The sequence below is a fragment of the Somniosus microcephalus genome, unplaced genomic scaffold (assembly GCF_052327205.1).
Source record: "Somniosus microcephalus isolate GS21.2 unplaced genomic scaffold, FLI_Smic_1.0 unresolved_chr3, whole genome shotgun sequence".
In the NCBI taxonomy this organism is placed as follows: Eukaryota; Metazoa; Chordata; class Chondrichthyes; order Squaliformes; family Somniosidae; genus Somniosus; species Somniosus microcephalus.
The window spans coordinates 50,818,051-50,838,980 of NW_028225181.1; the positions used below are offsets into that span (position 1 = coordinate 50,818,051).

Here is a 20,930-nt window from a genome sequence, read left to right on the forward strand (position 1 = left end):
TACCACACCGGGTGTGAGATCAGGCTAACTCAGCACAGGCCAGGGACGGAGCCTGGGCCTCTCCTGCTCTGTGTGTGGGGCTCAGTACCACACCGGGTGTGAGATCAGGCTAACTCAGCACAGGCCGGGGACGGAGCCTGGGCCTTTCCTGCTCTGTGTGTGGTGCTCAGTGCCACACAGGGTGTGAGATCAGGCTAACTCAGCACAGGCTGGGGATGGAGCCTGGGCCTTTCCTGCTCTGTGTGTGTGTGGGGCTCAGTACCACACAGGGTGTGAGATCAGGCTAACTCAGCACAGGCCGGGGACGGAGCCTGGGCCTTTCCTGCTCTGTGTGTGGGGCTCAGTACCACACCGGGAGTATGATCAGGCTAACTCAGCACAGGCCGGGGATGGAGCCTGGGCCTTTCCTGCTGTGTGTGTGGGGCTCAGTACCACACCGGGTGTGAGATCAGGCTAACTCAGCACAGGCCGGGGATGGAGCCTGGGCCTTTCCTGCTCTGTGTGTGTGGGGCTCAGTACCACACAGGGTGTGAGATCAGGCTAACTCAGCACAGGCCGGGGACGGAGCCTGGGCCTTTCCTGCTCTGTGTGTGGGGCTCAGTACCACACCGGGAGTATGATCAGGCTAACTCAGCACAGGCCGGGGATGGAGCCTGGGCCTTTCCTGCTGTGTGTGTGGGGCTCAGTACCACACCGGGTGTGAGATCAGGCTAACTCAGCACAGGCCGGGGATGGAGCCTGGGACTTTCCTGCTCTGTGTGTGGGGCTCAGTTCCACACCGGGTGTGAGATCAGGCTAACTCAGCACAGGCCGGGGATGGAGCCTGGGCCTTTCCTGCTCTGTGTGTGGGGCTCAGTCCCACACTGGGTGTGAGATCAGGCTAACTCAGCACAGGCCGGGGACGGAGCCTGGGCCTTTCCTGCTCTGTGTGTGTGGGGCTCAGTACCACACTGGGTGTGAGATCAGGCTAACTCAGCACAGGCCGGGGATCGAGCCTGGGCCTTTCCTGCTCTGTGTGTGTGGGGCTCAGTCCCACTCCGGGTGTGAGATCAGGCTAACTCAGCACAGGCCGGGGACGGAGCCTGGGCCTTTCCTGCTCTGTGTGTGGGGCTCAGTACCTCACCGGGTGTGAGATCAGGCTAACTCAGCACAGGCCGGGGACGGAGCCTGGACCTTTCCTGCTCTGTGTGTGTGGGGCTCAGTACCACACCGGGTATGGGATCAGGCTAACTCAGCACAGGCCGGGGATGGAGCCTGGGCCTTTCCTGCTCTGTGTGTGGGGCTCAGTACCACACCGGGTGTGAGATCAGTCTAACTCAGCACAGGCCGGGGACGGAGCCTGGGCCTTTCCTGCTCTGTGTGTGGGGCCCAGCACCACACCGGGTGTGAGATCAGGCTAACTCAGCACAGGCCGGGGCTGGAGCCTGGGCCTTTCCTGCTCTGTGTGTGTGTGGGGCTCAGTACCACACCGGGTGTGAGATCAGGCTAACTCAGCACAGGCCGGGGACGGAGCCTGGGCCTTTCCTGCTCTGTGTGTGTGGGGCTCAGTACCACACCGGGTGAGATCAGGCTAACTCAGCACAGGCCGGGGACGGAGCCTGGGCCTTTCCTGCTCTGTGTGTGGGGCTCAGTCCCACACCGGGTGTGAGATCAGGCTAACTCAGCACAGGCCGGGGATGGAGCCTGGACCTTTCCTGGTCTGTGTGTGTGGCCCAGTACCACACCGGGTGTGAGATCAGGCTAACTCAGCACAGGCCGGGGCTGGAGCCTGGGCCTTTCCTGCTCTGTGTGTGGGGCTCAGTACCACACCGGGTGTGAGATCAGGCTAACTCAGCACAGGCCGGTGACGGAGCCTGGGCCTTTCCTGCTCTGTGTGTGGGGCTCAGTACCACACTGGGTGTGAGATCAGGCTAAATCAGCACAGGCCAGGGATGGAGCCTGGGCCTTTCTTGCTCTGTGTGTGGGGCTCAGTACCACACTGGGTGTGAGATCAGGCTAAATCAGCACAGGCCGGGGACGGAGCCTGGGCCTTTCCTGCTCTGTATGTGGGGGGCTCAGTCCCACACCGGGTGTGAGATCAGGCTAACTCAGCACAGGCCGGGGATGGAGCCTGGGCCTTTCCTGCTCTGTGTGTGGGGCCCACTCCCTCCACCACCGGCGCACCATGGCTGCAGTGTGTACCATCTACAAGATGCACTGCAGCAACTCGCCAAGGCTTCTTCGGCAGCACCTCCCAAACCCGCGACCGCTCCCACCTAGAAGGACAAGGGCAGCAGGCGCATGGGAACACCACCACCTCCAAGTTCCCCTCCAAGTCACACACCATCCCAACTTGGAAGCATATCGGCCGATCCTTCATCGTCGCTGGGTCAAAATCCTGGAACTCCCTCCCTAACAGCACTGTGGGAGCACCTTCACCACACGGACTGCAGCAGTTCAAGAAGGCGGCTCACCACCACCTTCTCAAGGGGCAACTAGGGATGGGCAATAAATGCTGGGCCTTGCCAGCGACACCCACATCCCAGGAATGATAGCCGGGATGTTGTCGGAGTCCAGCATTTGCTGCATCCAATGCGCTCAGCCATTTCTAGATATCACGTGGCGTGAATCGATTGGCTGAAGACCGGCTTCTGTGATGGCACAGAGCGCAGGAGGAGGCCGAGATGGGGATCATCCACTCGGCACTTCTGGCCGAAGATGGTTGCAAACGCTTCAGCAACTGGCGTGCTGGGCTCCGTCATCATCGAGGATGGGGGCTGTTCGTGGAGCCTCCTCCTCCTGTCAGTTGTTTAATTGTCCGCCACCATTAGCAATCAACCAATCCTTACCCAAAGTTATCATCTCAAACAGCAGCACCCCAAAGGACCACCTGAAAAAGTCAAGAAGACGTTGGTCAACATTTGCAATCAGCGAAAGCAAAGGTGAGTCACATGATGGTTATGCTATGTCAAAGCCCGAAAACATTGCGAACCAGTGCACTTGCTCTTTGCTATTCTGCTGCCGAATACACCTGCCCTGCATGGGAAAGGTCTACTCATGCCAAGATGGATGCCGTTCTGAATGCAAGCTGCCAATTTATCACAGGTTGCTTAAAACCAACAAACACCAACAGCCTATATATCCTGGCGGGTATCGCTCCCCCTGATATAAGCAGAACGGTAGCCAGCAAGAAAGAGCGACTCCGTCAAACATCAGATCAATCAATCAATCAATCAATCAACTTTTATTGTCATTGTTAGTGCACAAGTGCAGTACAACGAAATGTAGGCTTGCGGCTCCCGAGAGTGTACATTTAGATTAAGACATTTAAACATTCAACATTCATTTGGCTTGTAATACATTAACATAAACATAACCATAATAAAGTGCATTGGCAGATGTGCAGGCTTTAGAGTTTATTTGTGGAGTTCAGTAGGATGACAGCCCTGGGAAAGAAGCTGTTCCTAAATCTGGTCGTACGGGTGCGAATGCATCTGTAGCGTCTCCCAGATGGCAGGAGGACGAACAGACTGTGGCTGGGGTGGGTAGGGTCTTTGATGATGGTCAGTGACCTCCGTAAACAGCGTTTCTGGTATATGTGCTCTATGGTCGGTAGCCGGGTGCCGGTAATGTGTTGGGCAGATTTGACTACCCGCTGCAGGGCTTTCCGGTCATAGTAGCTACAGCTGCCATTCCATACTGTGATACAGTTCGTCAGGATGCTCTCTATTGTGCAGCGGTAAAAGTTAGAGAGGATCAGGGGTGACAGGTTACATCCCTTCAGCCTCCTTAGGAAATATAGGCGCTGCTGGGCCTTCTTCACCAGAGAGGAGGTATTGAGGGACCAGGAGAGGTCTTCCGTGATGTGGACTCCGAGGAACTTAAAGCTGTCCACCCTTTCCACCACAGCCCCATGGATGTGGATGGGGGTGTCACTTCCGCCTTTAGACTTCCTGAAGTCCACAATGATTTCTTTGGTTTTCTTGATGTTAAGGGCCAGGTTGTTATCGGCGCACCACTTCACGAGATGCTGGACCTCCTCCCTGTAGGCTGACTCATCGTTGTTGGTGATGAGAGACACCCTCTGCATTGTCATACACCTACACCCAGCCGCCTAAAGTCAAGAAAGAGCTTCATGAACAGTGTTGTTCCATTACAATCAACCTCATCTGAAGCCCGCATCGCCTTGTGGAAAGACCGGCTCGCCAGTCTTGAACAACCTCCAGCGATGGAAATTTTACTTGATGAAAACCTTCCCCCAGAAGCTAATTGCAACTGGGCAATCTGGAAGTGCCTTAACAGACTTAGGACCGGTGTAGGTTGCTCAAAGGTGTCACTAAGCAAATGGGGATATTCAACCAGCCCGACAACTTGTGAATGTGGAACTGAGGCACAGACTATGCAACATCTCCTGCAATGCCCATCGTTAGAGGAACCCTGCACTGTTGCAGATCTTGCCGAATTCAACAACAAGGCGCAAAAATGTGTCCAGTTCTGGCTGGGCTATGTATAGACTGTCCGTGGACACGATAAGAAGAAGAATACTTGTCCAATAGGGTTGTCTGAAACACGTCATATGACCATAGCAGCCCCATCACCAGCCAAGCTTCGAGCATAGATCAGAAAGTTCCTCCAGTTGAATATTGGGAAGACTGAAGCCATTGTCTTCAGGGCCCCCGCCATAAACTCCATTCTCTAGCCATCGACTCCATCCCTCTTAACTAACAACAGAAAATGCTGGAAAAACTCAGCAGGCCAGGCAACATCCGTGGAGAGAAATTAGAGTCGACGTTTCAGGTCGAAACCCTTTTTCAAACTGGAAAGGAAATAAAATAGATCGAAGGCAGGGCTGCGATAGAACAAACGAAGTAACAGAGTCATTAAGAGGTATTCAAAACCAGACGAGATGGTGATAGGACTAGTGGAAACAAAAGACGGCAAGATTAGGTGTGAAGTGTACTGGCAGGATGGGAGACAGCTGCCATGTGGGAGAGAGAAAAAAAAAGGAAAGGGGGGGGGAAGGGAAGATACAAAACAAAGGTGTGGAAAAAAAATAGAAGTAAAAATGTAATAGGGGCCGAGGTTATGATCTGAAATTGTTGAACTCGATATTGAGTCCGGAAGGCTGCAAAGTGCCTAATCAGAAGACGAGGTGCTGTTCCTCGAGTTTATGTTGAGCTTCCGTGGAACAATGCAAGAGGCCAAGGACGGTGAGGTCCGAGTGGGAATGGAGCGGTGAATTAAAATGACAGGCGACCGGAAGCTCGGGGTCACCCTTACGGACTGAACGGAGGTGTTCCGCAAAGCGGTCACCCAATCTGCGTTTGGTCTCCCCAATGTAGAGGAGACCGCATCGTGAGCAGCGAATACAGTATACTAGATTGCGAGAAGTACAAGTAAATCGCTGTTTCACCTGGAAGGGGTGTTTGGGGCCCTGGACAGTGGGAAGGGGGGAGGTATAAGGGCATGTGTTGCATCTCCTGCGCTTACACGGGAAGGTGCCAGGCGAAGGGGAAGGGGTGCTGGGGGTGATAGAGGAGTGGACTAGGGTGTCTCGGAGGGAGCGGTCCCTGCGGAATGCTGAAAGGGGAGGGGAGGGGAAGATGTGTTTGGTGGTGGGATCACTTTGGAGGTAGCGGAAATGGCAGAGGATGATCCGTTGAATGTGGAGACTGGTGGGGTGAAAGGTGAGGACGAGGGGAACCCTATCGTGGTTCCGGGAGGGAGGGGCAGGGGTGAGGACTCCATCCCTCTCCCTGGTCACTGTCCGGGGCTGAACCAGACTGTTGGCAACCTCGGCATTCTACTTGATCTCGAGCTAAGAACATAAGAAATAGGAGCAGGAGTCGGCCATTCGGCCCTTCGAGCCTGCTCTGCCATTCAATGAGATCATGGCTGATCATCTGCCTCAACTCCATTCACCGGCCCTATCGTCATATCCCTTGATGCCCTTACTAGTCAGAAATCTATCGCCTTCTGTTTTGAATATACCCAATGACTGAGCCTCCACAGCCCTCTGGGGTAGAGAATTCCAAAGATTCACCACCCTCTGTGTGAAGAAATTTCTTCTCATCTCAGTCCTGAATGGCCTGCCCTTTATCCTGAGGCTGTGGCCCCTGGTTCTAGACTCCCCAGCCAAGGGAAACATTGTCCCAGCATCCACCCTATCAAGCCCTGTAATAATTTTGTATGCTTCAATGAGATCCCCTCTCATTCTTCTGAATTTAAGAGAATACAGGCCTAGTTTACTCAATCACTTCTCATACGACAGTCCCGCCATCCCAGGAATCAATCTCATGAACCTTCGTTGCACTCCCTCTATGGCAAGTATATCCTTCCTTAGGTAAGGAGACCAAAATTGTACACAGTACTCCAGGTGTGGTCTCACCAGGGCCCTATATAATTGGAGTAAGACTTCTTTACTCCTGCACTCAAATCCTCTTGTAATGAAGGCCAGCATACCATTTGCCTTCCGAATGGCTTGCTGCACGTGCACATTCACTTTCAGTGACTCATGCACAAGGACACCCAGGTCCCCTTTGAGCATCTGCATTCCCCAATTTTTCACCATTTAGGAAATACTCTGCCTTTCTGTTTTTTCTACCAAAGTGGGGAACTTCACATTTACCCACATTATATTCCATCTGCCATCATCCCCATCTCCAAGAACGTCTACTACCACCTCCGTAACATCGCCCGTCTCTGCCCCTGCCTCAGTCTGCTGAAACCCTCTGTCTGTGTCCAGGCTTGACTATTCCAAAGCTCATCCAATAGCAAAATACCACAAATGCTGGAATTCTGAAGTAACAACAGAAAAAGCTGGAAAAACTCAGCAGGCCAGGCAACATCCGTGGAGAGAGAAACAGAGTTAACGTTTCAGGTCGAAACCCTTCGTCAGAACTGAACGGCAATAGATGGGGAAAAGGGGAAGTGCAACAAGACCTGGGTGTCCTTGTGCACCAGTCGCTGAAGGTTGTGGGGAAAATGCTAGAGTCCATTATAAAAGATGTAATAGCAGAGCACTTGGAAAACTGACAGGATCGGACAAAGTCAACATGGATTTACAAAAGATAAATCATGCTTGACTAATCTACTGGAATTTTTTGAGGATGTAACTGGTAGAATAGATAATGGAGAACCAGTGGATGTGGTGTATTTGGACTTTCAAAAGGCTTTCGATAAGGTCCCGCATAAGAGATTAGCGTGCAAAGTTAAGGCACATGGGATTGGGGGCAAGGCACTGACTTGGATAAAGAACTGGTTGGCAGACAGGAAGCAAAGAGTTGGAATAAACGGATCTTTTTCCGAGTGGCAGGCAGTGACTAGTGGGGTACCGCAGTGATCGGTCCTAGGACCCCAGCTATTCACAATATATATTAATGATCTAGATGAGGGAACTAGATGTAATATCTCCAAGTTTGCAGATGACACAAAGCTGAGTGGGCGTGTGTGCTGTGAGGAGGATGCCGAGAAACTCCAGTACGATTTGGACAGGTTGGGCGATTGGGCAAATGCATGGCAGATGCAGTATAATGTGGGTAAATGTAAGGTTATCCACTTTGGTGGCAAAAACAGGAAGGCAGATTATTATCTGAATGGCAATAGATTGGGAAAAGGGGAAGTGCAACGAGACCTGGATGTCCTTGTGCACCAGTCGCTGAAGGTAAGCATGCAGGTGCAGCAGACGGTTAAGAAGGCAAATGGTATGCTGGCCTTCATAGCGAGAGGATTCGAGTACAGGAACAAGGATGTCTTGCTGCAGTTGTACGGGGCCTTGGTGAGACCACACTTTGCGTATTGTGTGCAGTTTTGGTCGCCTTATCTGAGGAAGGATGTTCTTGCCATGGAGAGAGTGCAGCGAAGATTCACCAGGCTGATACCTGGGATGGCAGGAATGACATATGAGGAGAGATTGGGTCGATTGGGCTTATATTCACTGGAGTTTAGAAGAATGCGAAGGGATCTCATTGAAACTTATAAAATTCTAACAGGACTAGACGGACTAGATGCAGGAAGGATGTTCCCGATGGCGGGGGAGTCCAGAACTAGGGGTCACAGTCTAAGGATAAGGGGTAAACCATTTAGGACTGAGATGAGGAGGAATTTCTTCACCCAGAGAGTGGTGAACCTGTGGAATTCTCTACCACAGAAGGCAGCAGAGGCCAATTCATTATTCAAGGAGTTAGATATATTTCTTAAGGCTAAAGGGATCAAGGGATATGGGGAGAAGGCAGGGACAGGCTACTGAATTTGGATGATCAGCCATGATCTCATTGAATGGCGGAGCAGGCTCGAGGGGCCGAATGGCCTACTCCTGCTCCTATCTTCAATGTCTCTAACTGGAACAAAGCAGGAAATGGAACAGATTTTAAACGCTGGGAAATGGCACTCAGACCTCACCGTCCTCGGCCTCTTGCATTGTTCCACGGAAGCTCAGTGTAAGCTCGAGGAACAGCACCTCTTCTGTCGATTAGGCTCTTTACAGCCCTCTGGACTCAACATGGAGTTCAACAATTTCAGATCATAACCTCGGCCCCTATCATAGATATATTTTTTATCCACACTTTTTTTTTGTGCCTTCTGTTCTTCTCTCCCACATGGCAGCTGTCCTTCATTCCGCCAGCGCAATTCACACTTCATCTCGAGCCACCCTTTGTCTCTTTACCTGTCCTATTACCATCTCGTCTCGCCTTGAATATCTCTTAATGTCTCTTCACTTCTGTTAAATCAGTGAATCTTAAGGTATGGTGTTCTTCAATAAATAGACGAAGACTGCAGATTAACAATCAACAGGTGTTTACTGGATGAGGGTATTCTAAAACTAACAGTACAGATCCCTACTTAGGGTTTATATACAGGTGTGGTCACTGCCGGTACTACAGTATACAGGAGCTGTAAAAGTAGTTCTCCTCTTAAAGGTACATACACTACAATTCCTCCCCTTTTAGATTAACAGTACCATAACATTCATTTAACAGTTAACACTTTTAACATGCACATTATCTGAAATAGTCCATTTATAAATTCAGTCTTTGGGGCGGCTTCCTGATCCTTTCTGGATAGCGCCTTTCCTGAGTGTCTTGCTCTTGGTGCGGAGGCGATTCTGGCCCCCTGTCGTCGGTTAGTTCATCAGCTTCCGATGCTACTGTTTCTGGGGTAGATGCTACCGGTATGTCGGGTTCATCACCAGGTACGCGAGACATGGGGTTGACTCGTTCCTGTGACGCTAGGATCTGGTCGACATGGCGTCTCACAATGTTCTCCCCAACATCCACTGTGTACATTAATGGCCCCTGCCGTGTGCATATCGTTCCTGGTTGCCATTTCTCTGTTCGGTAGTCGCGGGCCAAGACTGGTTGTCCTATATTGAAGCTCCTTGTCGGCTTCTCATTGATGTGCTGGAATTGCTTATTCACAACATTTCTCCGTACATTTGGTCTGAGCAAATCCAGACGAGATCTCAACCTTCGGTTAAAGAACATCATGGCCGGGGTCTGGTTGGTAACTGCATGTGTTGCATTTCTGTAGGCTAACAGAAAATTGTCCACCTTATGCTGCAGTGGAATGTCGTCATCGCACATGGCCCTTACTGCCTTTTTAAAGGTTTGTACGAACCTCTCAGCCAATCCATTTGTGGCTGGATGATACAGGGCGGGTGTGTAATACCTTACCCCATTCCTTCTCATATATTTCCAAAACTCTTCGGACACAAACTGTGGTCCGTTATCAGAGCAAATCTGCTCTGGCAAGCCGTTCCTGCCAAATATGGTCCATAGGACTGCAATCGTTTTCTCCGTAGTGGTGGAGGACATTTTGATCACCTCGGGCCATTTTGAGTGCGCATCCACTGCTATTAAGAACATTGAGTCCATGAATGGACCAGCAAAATCAATATGCACCCGTTGCCATGGAGAGGAGGGCCACTCCCTTGGGTGTAGAGGGGCGTGTGGTGGTGCATTTTGGACCTTCTGGCATCCTGAGCAGCTCTTTGTTAGGTCCTCGATTTGTTGATCGATCCCCGGCCACAACACATAAGCCCTAGCAAGGCTTTTCATTTTTACCCCTCCCAGATGGCCTTCGTGAAGCTCATTGAGCACTCTCTCCCTTAACTTGGGTGGAATTACCAATCGGGATCCACACATCACTGTCCCCTGGCATACTGACAGCTGTTCTCTTCTGGATGAGAATGCCGACAACAGTGAGTCGCCATGTGTTGGCCATCCCTTCACCGTCAAATCATATACCCGAGACAGTGTCGGATCATTTCGGGTCTCCTTCTCTATATCCGCGTTAGTTACTGGCAAGCGTTCAATTATGGTTGAATAAAATATTTCGACAGGGTCCACTGCTGGTACTTCCTCCGCAGTAGGCAGTGGCAGGCGTGATAGCCCATCAGCGTTTCCATGCTGTTTCGTGCCCTTATACTCTATTTCATATTGGTTCGCCCCTAGAAAAAGGGACCATCTTTGTAGCCGTTGCGCAGTCATCACCGGAACGCCCTTCTTTGGATTAAAGATGGAGACAAGTGGCTGGTGGTCAGTCAGCAAGGTGAACTTCTGCCCGTGCAGATAGTGATTGAACTTTTTCACTCCCCACACAAGGCTGAGGGCCTCCCTGTCAATCTGGGTGTAGTTACGCTCGGCTGAGGTTAGTGACCGAGACGCAAAGGCTATTGGCCTCTCCAACCCGTCTGGGAATTTGTGCGACAGCACCGCTCCAATACCATAGGGTGATGCATCACACGCCAACCGAATTGGTAGTGCTGGGTTGAAATGAGCCAACACCTCTTTTGATGTGATCAATTCTTTGCACTTCTGGAAAGCTCGTTTATATTCGTCATTCCACTTCCATGGTACCCCCGTTTGCAGTAGGGTGTTCAGTGGGTGTAGTACTGTAGACAAATTCGGCAAGAACTTATGGTAGTAGTTCACCAGCCCGAGGAACGACCTCAGTTGTGACACATTTTCCAGTGCTGGAGCCTTGACTACTGCCTCAATCTTTTCAGGGGACTTATGTAACCCCTCTTCATCAATAACATGGCCACAATACGAGATCTGCTTCTGGAAAAACTCGCATTTGTGGCGATTAGCTCGTAGCCCATATTCCTTCAATCTAGTGAGCACCTGCTCCAGGTTGGCGAGGTGATCACTGTCATTTTCGCCCGTGACCAGGATGTTGTCCAAATAACACTGGGTCCCTGGAATCCCTTGCAGGACTTGATTCATTGCCCTTTGCCAAATAGCCAGAGCTGATGCTATCCCGAACACCAGCCGGTTGTATTGGTAGAGACCTTTGTGAGTGTTGATCGTGAGGTATTGTTTCGAGGCTTCTTCTACCTCCATTTGCAGGTACGCCTGGGCCAGATCAATCTTAGTGAAGCGTTTTCCTCCAGATAGCGAGGCGAAAATATCTTCAATCCGCGGAAGCGGATATTGTACCGTGTGAAGGACTGGGTTCACTGTCACCTTAAAGTCCCCACAGATGCGAACCTTCTTTGGTTCCCCAGGCGTATTACTCAATGACCTCTTCATTACAGGAATGATGGGTGTAGCCCACTCGCTCCAGTCCACTTTGGACAGTACTCCTGAACGTTCCAAACCTTCCAGCTCTGCTTTGACGGCTGGGCGGATCGCATAAGGCTCCTGGCCTTAAAAAACTTTGGGCTTGCATTTTCCTCTATTTTAATCGTCGCTGTTATGCCTTTTAGTGTTCCGAGTCCCTCCTGGAACACTTCTTGTGCATCAGTTAGCATTTTTGACAGTCGTCCAGGTTTGACGTCGTCATCCTTTTTGGCCTCTACCGTCAGTGCCTGTATGGAATGCCAATCTAACTGTATCTTCCGGATCCATTCACATTCTAGTAGTGGTGGTCCTCCATCTGGCAATACATATTGGTCCATTTTTGGCGTTTCCTGGCCATTGTATATCACGTTCACCCTTATTTTTCCTTTGGGGTAGACTTTTTGCCCCGTGTACGTCTTCAAGACAATCTCTGTATCTCTCAAGGGTATATGTGAGAATAGCTGCTTGTAGTCCCTTCGGTTTATGACTGTTAGGGCTGATCCTGTGTCCAATTCCATTTTCACTTGGACTCCGTCTATCTTGAGCGTGACCCAGATAGTTTGGTGATCCTCCATTTTGATTACATTATGTAGTTTCAGACAACCCAGCTCCTTGCTTCCAGAGTCTGTATCACTTTTCTGTTCGTCTGAACTACTCTCCGTCACCTTATGTACCTTTTTGTACTTCTCCTGTGGAGATTTCTTGCTGCTGGTTTTCTTCCCCGACCTGCAGACTCTTGCTATGTGTCCTGCTTTTCCACACTGTCTGCACACTTGGTCCTTGAACCAACAATCCTTCTGGTCGTGTGTTGTTCTGCCGCAGCGATAACACTTCCCTGCTCCATATGACATTTCATTGGTGCCATATTCCTGCGGTCTCCGTTGTATCTCTGCAGCGCCCCGTGCGGCTGCTTCGTATGATACTGCCATGCTGAAAGCCTTGTCCAGCGTAAGATCCTTTTCTGATAGAAGCCATTTCTGGGTTCCTTCACTTTGAAGCCCACACACAAACTTGTCCCTTAACATATCTGCTAGTCCCATTCCAAACTGGCAGTGTTTCGATAGCTTGCGCAGTTCCGTTAAATACTCAGCATTACTTTCGTCTTTATGCTGGTTCCTTTTGTGAAACTTAAATCTTTCTGCTATCAGCAGCGGTGTGGGGTTTAAGTGGTCCTGTAGGATTTCCACTATGCTTACGAAATCCCTATCCACTGGCTTCTCTGGGGTTACTAGGTTTCGCAGTAAGCCATACGTTTTTGCACCCATGGAATTCAACAAAACCAGTGCTTTCCTGGCATCTGGCACTTCATTCGCCTTGCAGTACACCTCAATGCGTTCCACATATGTCGCCCAATCTTCGACTTCATTGTCGAACGCTGTGACACTGCCACTCTTCGGCATCCCCAGGTGTGGTTAGACTGGCTAAAATGGCGTCTCCCGCGCTCTCCCTTCTTCTCCGCTGGCTCAAAATGGCGTCTCCCACGCTTCCCTTTCTTCCCGCGCTCGCCCTTCTTCTCCGCTGCGGCTTCAAAAATGGCGTCTCCCGCGCTCTCCCTTCTTCTCCGCGGCTCAAATGGCGTCTCCCGCACTTCCTTTCTTTCCCCGCGGACGCTGCTCAGCCCTTGAGCCCTGGCTGCGCTCTGCGCATTCTCCTGTGCGCCTCTCTCGTTGCCGCCGCTCGGTCCTGAACCCCGGCTGTGCTTTACCCTCTCTCTCTTTTTGTTTTCCGTCGACGCTGCTCGGTCTTCAACGCCTGGCTGCGCCCTGTGCGCTTCACCCTCTCTCTTACCCCGTCGACGCTGCTCGGCCATTTCTGTGCCGTTGGTCGGCTCCAGCCGCCGCTGTCCGGGAAGGGTCTGCGCTGTACCTGTTGCCAGCCTGTTGCGCTGGATCGTCGTGGCTGGAGAACCAAGCCCAGCTCTCAACAGCCTCCCCTGCGATGCTCACTCTCTGCCGGATGACTGGGCGGTTGCTCGTGGTCGACGCCCGTGCTTCTGGCCTCGACTTTCTTCCACTGTCCTCCAGGAGCGACTCCCTGGGAGGAAATGCAGAGTTGCAGGTAGGTTTGAATTGACCTCGTCGCCACTATTAAATCCGTGAATCTTAAGGTATGGTGTTCTTCAATAAATAGACGGAGACTGCAGATTAACAATCAACAGGTGTTTACTGGATGAGGGTAGTCTAAAAACTAACAGTACATATCCCTACTCAAGGTTTATATACAGGTGTGGTCACTGCCGGTACTACAGTATACAGGAGCTGTAAAAGTAGTTCTCTCTTAAAGGTACATACACTACAACTTCTCCTGCCTTCCATCCTCTCACAGACCTTCCCTTTTCTGCTTTCATCCCCTCCCCCATTTCCCAGCCCCTAAACTTGCTTTCAAATCTGTTCCATTTCCTGCTTTTTTCCAGGTCTGACGAAAGTTCTTCGACCTGAAACGTTGGGCAGGTTTTTCATTGGCCCGTGGAGGTGGGATTGGAGGCGTGCGGGGGGTTAAAATCCCGAAATCAGGGGTCACGACTCCATCCCGCCCCCAACCCGCCTCCATGCCAGTTTCAAAGGAGGCGGGTACCCGCCCCGCACTGGGACCCGCCGACCCGAGGTGGGAGGGGGATTAGTGACAATGAACTGCCTGTTAACAGGTAGTTAACAGGCAGTTTTTAGCCTAATCCCTATTTTAAAGCTTGAAGTGTGGGATTCCCGACAACTCCAAACCACGCCAAGTTAGCGAGGCGGGCCGTCGGGTTGAAGGACTTGGAGGGGTCGAGATGTCCGGTGTTCAGGTGAGTGATGGGTGCATGAGTTCAGAGGTAAGTGTGTTTGGTGTGTGTAAAGTGTTTAAAGAAGTTTACTTACCTTTACTTACCTTTTCAGCCTTCCTTCCTTTAGGTCTCGGGAGTCCCTCATCTCATTGTCACAGAAAGCAGAATGGCTGCGAACAGTCAAAAGTGACAGCCTTCAGCTTTCTGTGCCGGAGAGATTCCGAACTGAGTCTGTGTAGAAGGACTCAGGTTAGAAGTAAGACTGTCAGTGTTTGACAGCTTCAAAGAGCTGTGAAACGCTGATAATTCATCTGTCAAAAACTCTTGACAGATGAAATGTCAGTCTGTGATGTCACCTGTTGCCGGGTGGCCCTTAATTGGCCTGCTGAGCTCGCTGGGCGGACTCAACAAGGTCAATCAAGGGAAAATCGTGTGGATTGGCCACAACTCGATGGAGGCGGGACTACAACCCCGAAAGTTGTAGTCCCGCCTCCAACCTGACTCCTGAATGAAAATCCAGCCCATTGACTCTGTTTCCCTCTCCACGGATGCTGCCTGGCCGGCTGAGTTTCTCCAGCATTTTCTATTCCAAAGCTCTGCTGGCCGGCCTCCCAACTGCCACCATCCTTCAGTTTCAGCTCCTCTAAAACCCTTCTGTCCCGTCTCCTAACTCGTACCGAGTCTCGTTCACCCATCACCCCCTCCCCTTGTGCTCACTGATCTACACTGACTCACGGTCCGGCAACGCCTCGATTTTAATTTTCTCATCCTCGTCTTCAAATCCCCACCGTGACCTCTCGCCCCCCTCGCTATCCCTGTAACCTCCTCCAGCCCCTCCAACCCTCCCTATCTCTGTAACCTCCTCCAGCCCCTACAACTCTCGCTATCTCTGTAACCTCCTCCAGCTCCTACAACCCTCCCTATCTCTGTAACCTCCTCCAGCCCCTACAAACCCTCCCTATCTCTGTAACCTCCTCCAGACCCTACAACCCTCCCTATCTCTGTAACCTCCTCCAGCCCCTACAACCCTCCCTATCTCTGTAACATCCTCCAGCCCCTACAACTCTCGCTATCTCTGTAACCTCCTCCAGCTCCTACAACCCTCCCTATCTCTGTAACCTCCTCCAGCCCCTACAAACCCTCCCTATCTCTGTAACCTCCTCCAGCCCCTACAACCCTCCCTATCTCTGTAACCTCCTCCAGCCCCTACAACCCTCCCTATCTCTGTAACCTCCTCCAGCCCCTACAACCCTCCCTATCTCTGTAACCTCCTCCAGCCCTACAACCCTCCCTATCTCTGTAACCTCCTCCAGTCCCTACAACCCTCCCTAACTCTGTAACCTCCTCCAGCCCCTACAACCCTCCCTATCACTGTAACCTCCTACAGCCCCTACAACCCTCCCTCTCTCTGTAACCTCCTCCAGCCCCTACAACCCTCCCTATCTCTGTAACCTCCTCCAGCCCCTACAACCCTCCCTATCTCTGTAACCTCCTCCAGCCCCTACAACCCTCCCTATCTCTGTAACCTCCTCCAGCCCCTACAACCCTCCCTATCTCTGTAACCTTCTCCAGCCTCTACAACCCTCCCTATCCCTGTAACCTCCTCCAGCCCCTACAACCCTCCCTATCTCTGTAACCTCCTCCAGCCCCTACAACCCTCGCTATCTCTGTAACCTCCTCCAGCCCCTACAACCCTCCCCATCTCTGTAACCTCCTCCAGCCCCTACAACCCTCCCTATCTCTGTAACCTCCTCCAGCCCCTACAACCCTCCCTATCTCTGTAACCTCCTCCAGCCCTACAACCCTCCCTATCTCTGTAACCTCCTCCAGTCCCTACAACCCTCCCTAACTCTGTAACCTCCTCCAGCCCCTACAACCCTCCCTATCTCTGTAACCTCCTCCAGCCCCTACAACCCTCCCTATCTCTGTAACCTTCTCCAGCCTCTACAACCCTCCCTATCCCTGTAACCTCCTCCAGCCCCTACAACCCTCCCTATCTCTGTAACCTCCTCCAGCCCCTACAACCCTCGCTATCTCTGTAACCTTCTCCAGCCTCTACAACCCTCCCTATCCCTGTAACCTCCTCCAGCCCCTACAACCCTCCCTATCTCTGTAACCTCCTCCAGCCCCTACAACCCTCGCTATCTCTGTAACCTCCTCCAGCCCCTACAACCCTCCCCATCTCTGTAACCTCCTCCAGCCCCTACAACCCTCCCTATCTCTGTAACCTCCTCCAGCCCCTACAACCCTCCCTATCTCTGTAACCTCCTCCAGCCCTACAACCCTCCCTATCTCTGTAACCTCCTCCAGTCCCTACAACCCTCCCTAACTCTGTAACCTCCTCCAGCCCCTACAACCCTCCCTATCTCTGTAACCTCCTCCAGCCCCTACAACCCTCCCTATCTCTGTAACCTTCTCCAGCCTCTACAACCCTCCCTATCCCTGTAACCTCCTCCAGCCCCTACAACCCTCCCTATCTCTGTAACCTCCTCCAGCCCCTACAACCCTCGCTATCTCTGTAACCTCCTCCAGCCCCTACAACCCTCCCCATCTCTGTAACCTCCTCCAGCCCCTACAACCCTCCCTATCTCTGTAACCTCCTCCAGCCCCTACAACCCTCCCTATCTCTGTAACCTCCTCCAGCCCTACAACCCTCCCTATCTCTGTAACCTCCTCCAGTCCCTACAACCCTCCCTAACTCTGTAACCTCCTCCAGCCCCTACAACCCTCCCTATCTCTGTAACCTCCTCCAGCCCCTACAACCCTCCCTATCTCTGTAACCTTCTCCAGCCTCTACAACCCTCCCTATCCCTGTAACCTCCTCCAGCCCCTACAACCCTCCCTATCTCTGTAACCTCCTCCAGCCCCTACAACCCTCGCTATCTCTGTAACCTCCTCCAGCCCCTACAACCCTCCCCATCTCTGTAACCTCCTCCAGCACCTACAACCCTCGCTATCTCTGTAACCTCCTACAGCCCCTACAACCCTCCCTATCTCTGGAACCTCCTCCAGCCCCTACAACCCTCCCTATCTCTGTAACCTCCTCCAGCCCCTACAACCCTCCCTATCTCTGTAACCTCCTCCAGCCTCTACAACCCTCGCTATCTCTGTAACCTCCTCCAGCCCCTACAACCCTCCCTATCTCTGTATCCTCCTCCAGCCCCTACAACCCTCCCTAACTCTGTAACCTCCTCCAGCCCCTACAACCCTCCCTATCTCTGTAACCTTCCTCCAGCCCCTACAACCCTCCCTATCTTTGTAACCTCCTCCAGCCCCTACAACCCTCCCTATCTCTGTAACCTCCTCCAGCCCCTACAACCCTCCCTATCTCTGTAACCTCCTCCAGCCCCTACAACCCTCCCTATCTCTGTAACCTTCCTCCAGCCCCTACAACCCTCCCTATCTCTGTAACCTCCTCCAGCCCCTACAACCCTCCCTATCTCTGTAACCTCCTCCAGCTCCTACAACCCTCCCTATCTCTGTAACCTCCTCCAGCCCCTACAACCCTCCCTATCTCTGTAACCTCCTCCAGCCCCTACAACCCTCCCTATCTCTGTAACCTCCTTCAGCTCCAACAACCCTCCCTATCTCTGTAACCTCCTCCAGCCCCTACAACCCTCCCTATCTCTGTAACCTTCCTCCAGCCCCTACAACCCTCCCCATCTCTGTAACCGCCTCCAGCCCCTACAACCCTCTCTATCTCTGTAACCTCCTTCAGCTTCTACAACCCTCCCTATCTCTGTAACCTCCTCCAGCCCCTACAACCCTCCCTATCTCTGTAACCTCCTCCAGCCCCTACAACCCTCCCTATCTCTGTAACCTCCTCCAGCCCCTACAACCCTCCCTATCTCTGTAACCTCCTTCAGCTCCTACAACCCTCCCTATCTCTGTAACCTCCTCCAGCCCCTACAACCCTCCCTATCTCTGTAACCTCCTCCAGCCCCTACAACCCTCCCTATCTCTGTAACCTCCTCCAGCCCCTACAACCCTCCCTATCTCTGTAACCTTCCTCCAGCCCCTACAACCCTCCCCATCTCTGTAACCGCCTCCAGCCCCTACAACACTCTCTATCTCTGTAATCTCCTTCAGCTTCTACAACCCTCCCTATCTCTGTAACCTCCTTCAGCTCCTACAACCCTCCCTATCTCTGTAACCTCCTCCAGCCCCTACAACCCTCCCTATCTCTGTAACCTCCTCCAGCCCCTACAACCCTCCCTATCTCTGTAACCTCCTCCAGCCCCTACAACCCTCCCTATCTCTGTAACCTCTTCCAGCCCCTACAACCCTCCCTATCTCTAACCTCCTCCAGCCCCTACAACCCTCCCTATCTCTGTAACCTCCTCCAGCCCCTACAACCCTCCCTATCTCTGTAACCTCCTCCAGCCCCTACAACCCTCCCTATCTCTGTAACCTCCTCCAGCCCCTACAACCCTCCCTATCTCTGTAACCTCCTCCAGCCCCTACAACCCTCCCTATCTCTGTAATCTCCTCCAGCCCCTACAACCCTCCCTATCTCTGTAATCTCCTCCAGCCCCTACAACCCTCCCTATCTCTGTAACCTCCTCCAGCCCCTACAACCCTCCCTATCTCTGTAACGGCCTCCAGCCCCTACAACCCTCCCTATCTCTGTAACCTCCTCCAGCCCCTACAACCCTCCCTATCTCTGTAACCTCCTCCAGCCCTACAACCCTCCCTATCTCTGTAACCTCCTCCAGCCCCAACATCCCTCCCTATCTCTGTAACCTCCTCCAGCCCTAAAACCCTCCCTATCTCTGTAACCTCCTCCAGCCCTACAACCCTCCATATCTCTGTAACCTCCTCCAGCCCCTACAAGACTCCCTATCTCTGTAACCTCCTCCAGCCCCTACAACCCTCCCTATCTCTGTAACCTCCTCCAGCCCCTACAACCCTCCCTATCTCTGTAACCTCCTCCAGCCCTACAACCCTCCCTATCTCTGTAACCTCCTCCAGCCCCAACAACCCTCCCTATCTCTGTAACCTCCTCCAGCCCTAAAACCCTCCCTATCTCTGTAACCTCCTCCAGCCCCTACAACCCTCCCTATCTCTGTAACCTCCTCCAGCCCCAACAACCCTCCCTATCTCTGTAACCTCCTCCAGCCCTAAAACCCTCCCTATCTCTGTAACCTCCTCCAGCCCCAACAACCCTCCATATCTCTGTAACCTCCTCCCCCCCCTACAACCCTCCCCATCTCTGTAACCTCCTCCAGCCCTACAACCCTCCCTATCTCTGTAACCTCCTCCAGCCCCAACAACCCTCCCTATCCCTGTAACCTCCTCCAGCCCTTAAACTCTCCCTATCTCTGTAACCTCCTCCAGCCCCAACAACCCTCCCTATCTCTGTAACCTCCTCCAGCCCTTACCACCCTCCCTATCTCGGTAACCTCCTCCAGGCCCTACAACCCTCCCTATCTCTGTAACCTCCTCCAGACCCTACAACCCTCCCTATCTCTGTAATCTCCTCCAGCCCCTACAACCCTCCCTATCTCTGTAACCTCCTCCAGCCTCTGCAAACCTACCTATCTCTGTAACCTCCTCCAGCCCCTACATCCCGCCCTATCTCTGTAACCTCCTCCAGCCCCTACATCCCTCCCTATCTCTGTAACCTCCTCCAGCCTCTACAACCCTCCGAGATCTCTGCGCTCCTCTGACTCTGGCCTCTTGCGCATCCCCCCCCCGATGTCCATCGCTCCACCATGGACGGGTCACATCGTCCGCACGCCCGATGCAAGACTCCCGAAACAAGCGCTGTACTCGGAGCTCCGACACAGCAAGAGAGCCCCACGTGGGCAGAGGAAACGCTTCAAGGACACCCTCAAAGCCTTCTTGGAAAAAGTGCAACTTATCCACCGCCGACACCTGGGAATCCCTGGCCCAAGACCGCACAAAGTGGAGGGGAAGCATCCGGGAAGGCGCCGAACACCTCGCGTCTCTTCGCCGGGAGCAAGTGGAAGCCAAGCGCAGGCATCGCAAGGAGCGCACGTCAACCCAAGCACCCCACCCACCCGCCCCTTCAACCACCGTCTGCCCCACCTGTGACAGAGACTGTCGGTCCCGCATAGGACTCATCAGTCACCTGAGAACTCATTTTTAATGTGGAAGCAAGTCATCCTCGGTCCGAGGGACTGCCTAAGAAGAAGATTGGTGGCCGTGCCTTCAGCTGCCTGGGCCCTAAGCTCTGGAATTCCCTCCCTAAACCTCTCCGCCTCTCCCTCCTCCTTTAAGATGCTCCTTAAAACCTACCTCTTTGACCAAGCTTTTGGTCACCTGTTCCTAATATCTCTGAGACTGATACCTGGGATGGCAGGAATGACGTATGAGGAGAGATTGGGTCGATTGGGCTTGTACTCGCTGGAGTTTAGAAGAATGAGAGGGGATCTCATTGAAACTTATAAAATTCTAACAGGACTAGACAGACTAGATGCAGGAAGGATGTTCCCGATGGCGGGGGAGTCCAGAACCAGGGGTCACAGTCTAAAGATAAGGGGTAAGCCATTTAGGACTGAGATGAGGAGGAATTTCTTCACCCAGAGAGAGGTGAACCTGTGGAATTCTCTACCACAGAAGGCAGTGGAGGCCAATTCATTAAATATATTCAAGAAGGAGTT

General features: G+C 52.4%; 1 protein-coding gene across 1 annotated transcript in view; it reads right to left on the bottom strand.

The window, feature by feature from the left end:
• Positions 1–20,930, bottom strand: part of LOC147091432 (tyrosine-protein kinase STYK1-like) — a 94,863-nt gene that overhangs the window by 6,335 nt on the left and 67,598 nt on the right. The window contains exon 9 of the mRNA XM_085976784.1: positions 2,829–2,869. Within this exon, the coding sequence (XP_085832910.1) occupies positions 2,829–2,869 (41 nt within the window). The remainder of the gene's footprint in view (positions 1–2,828; positions 2,870–20,930) is intronic.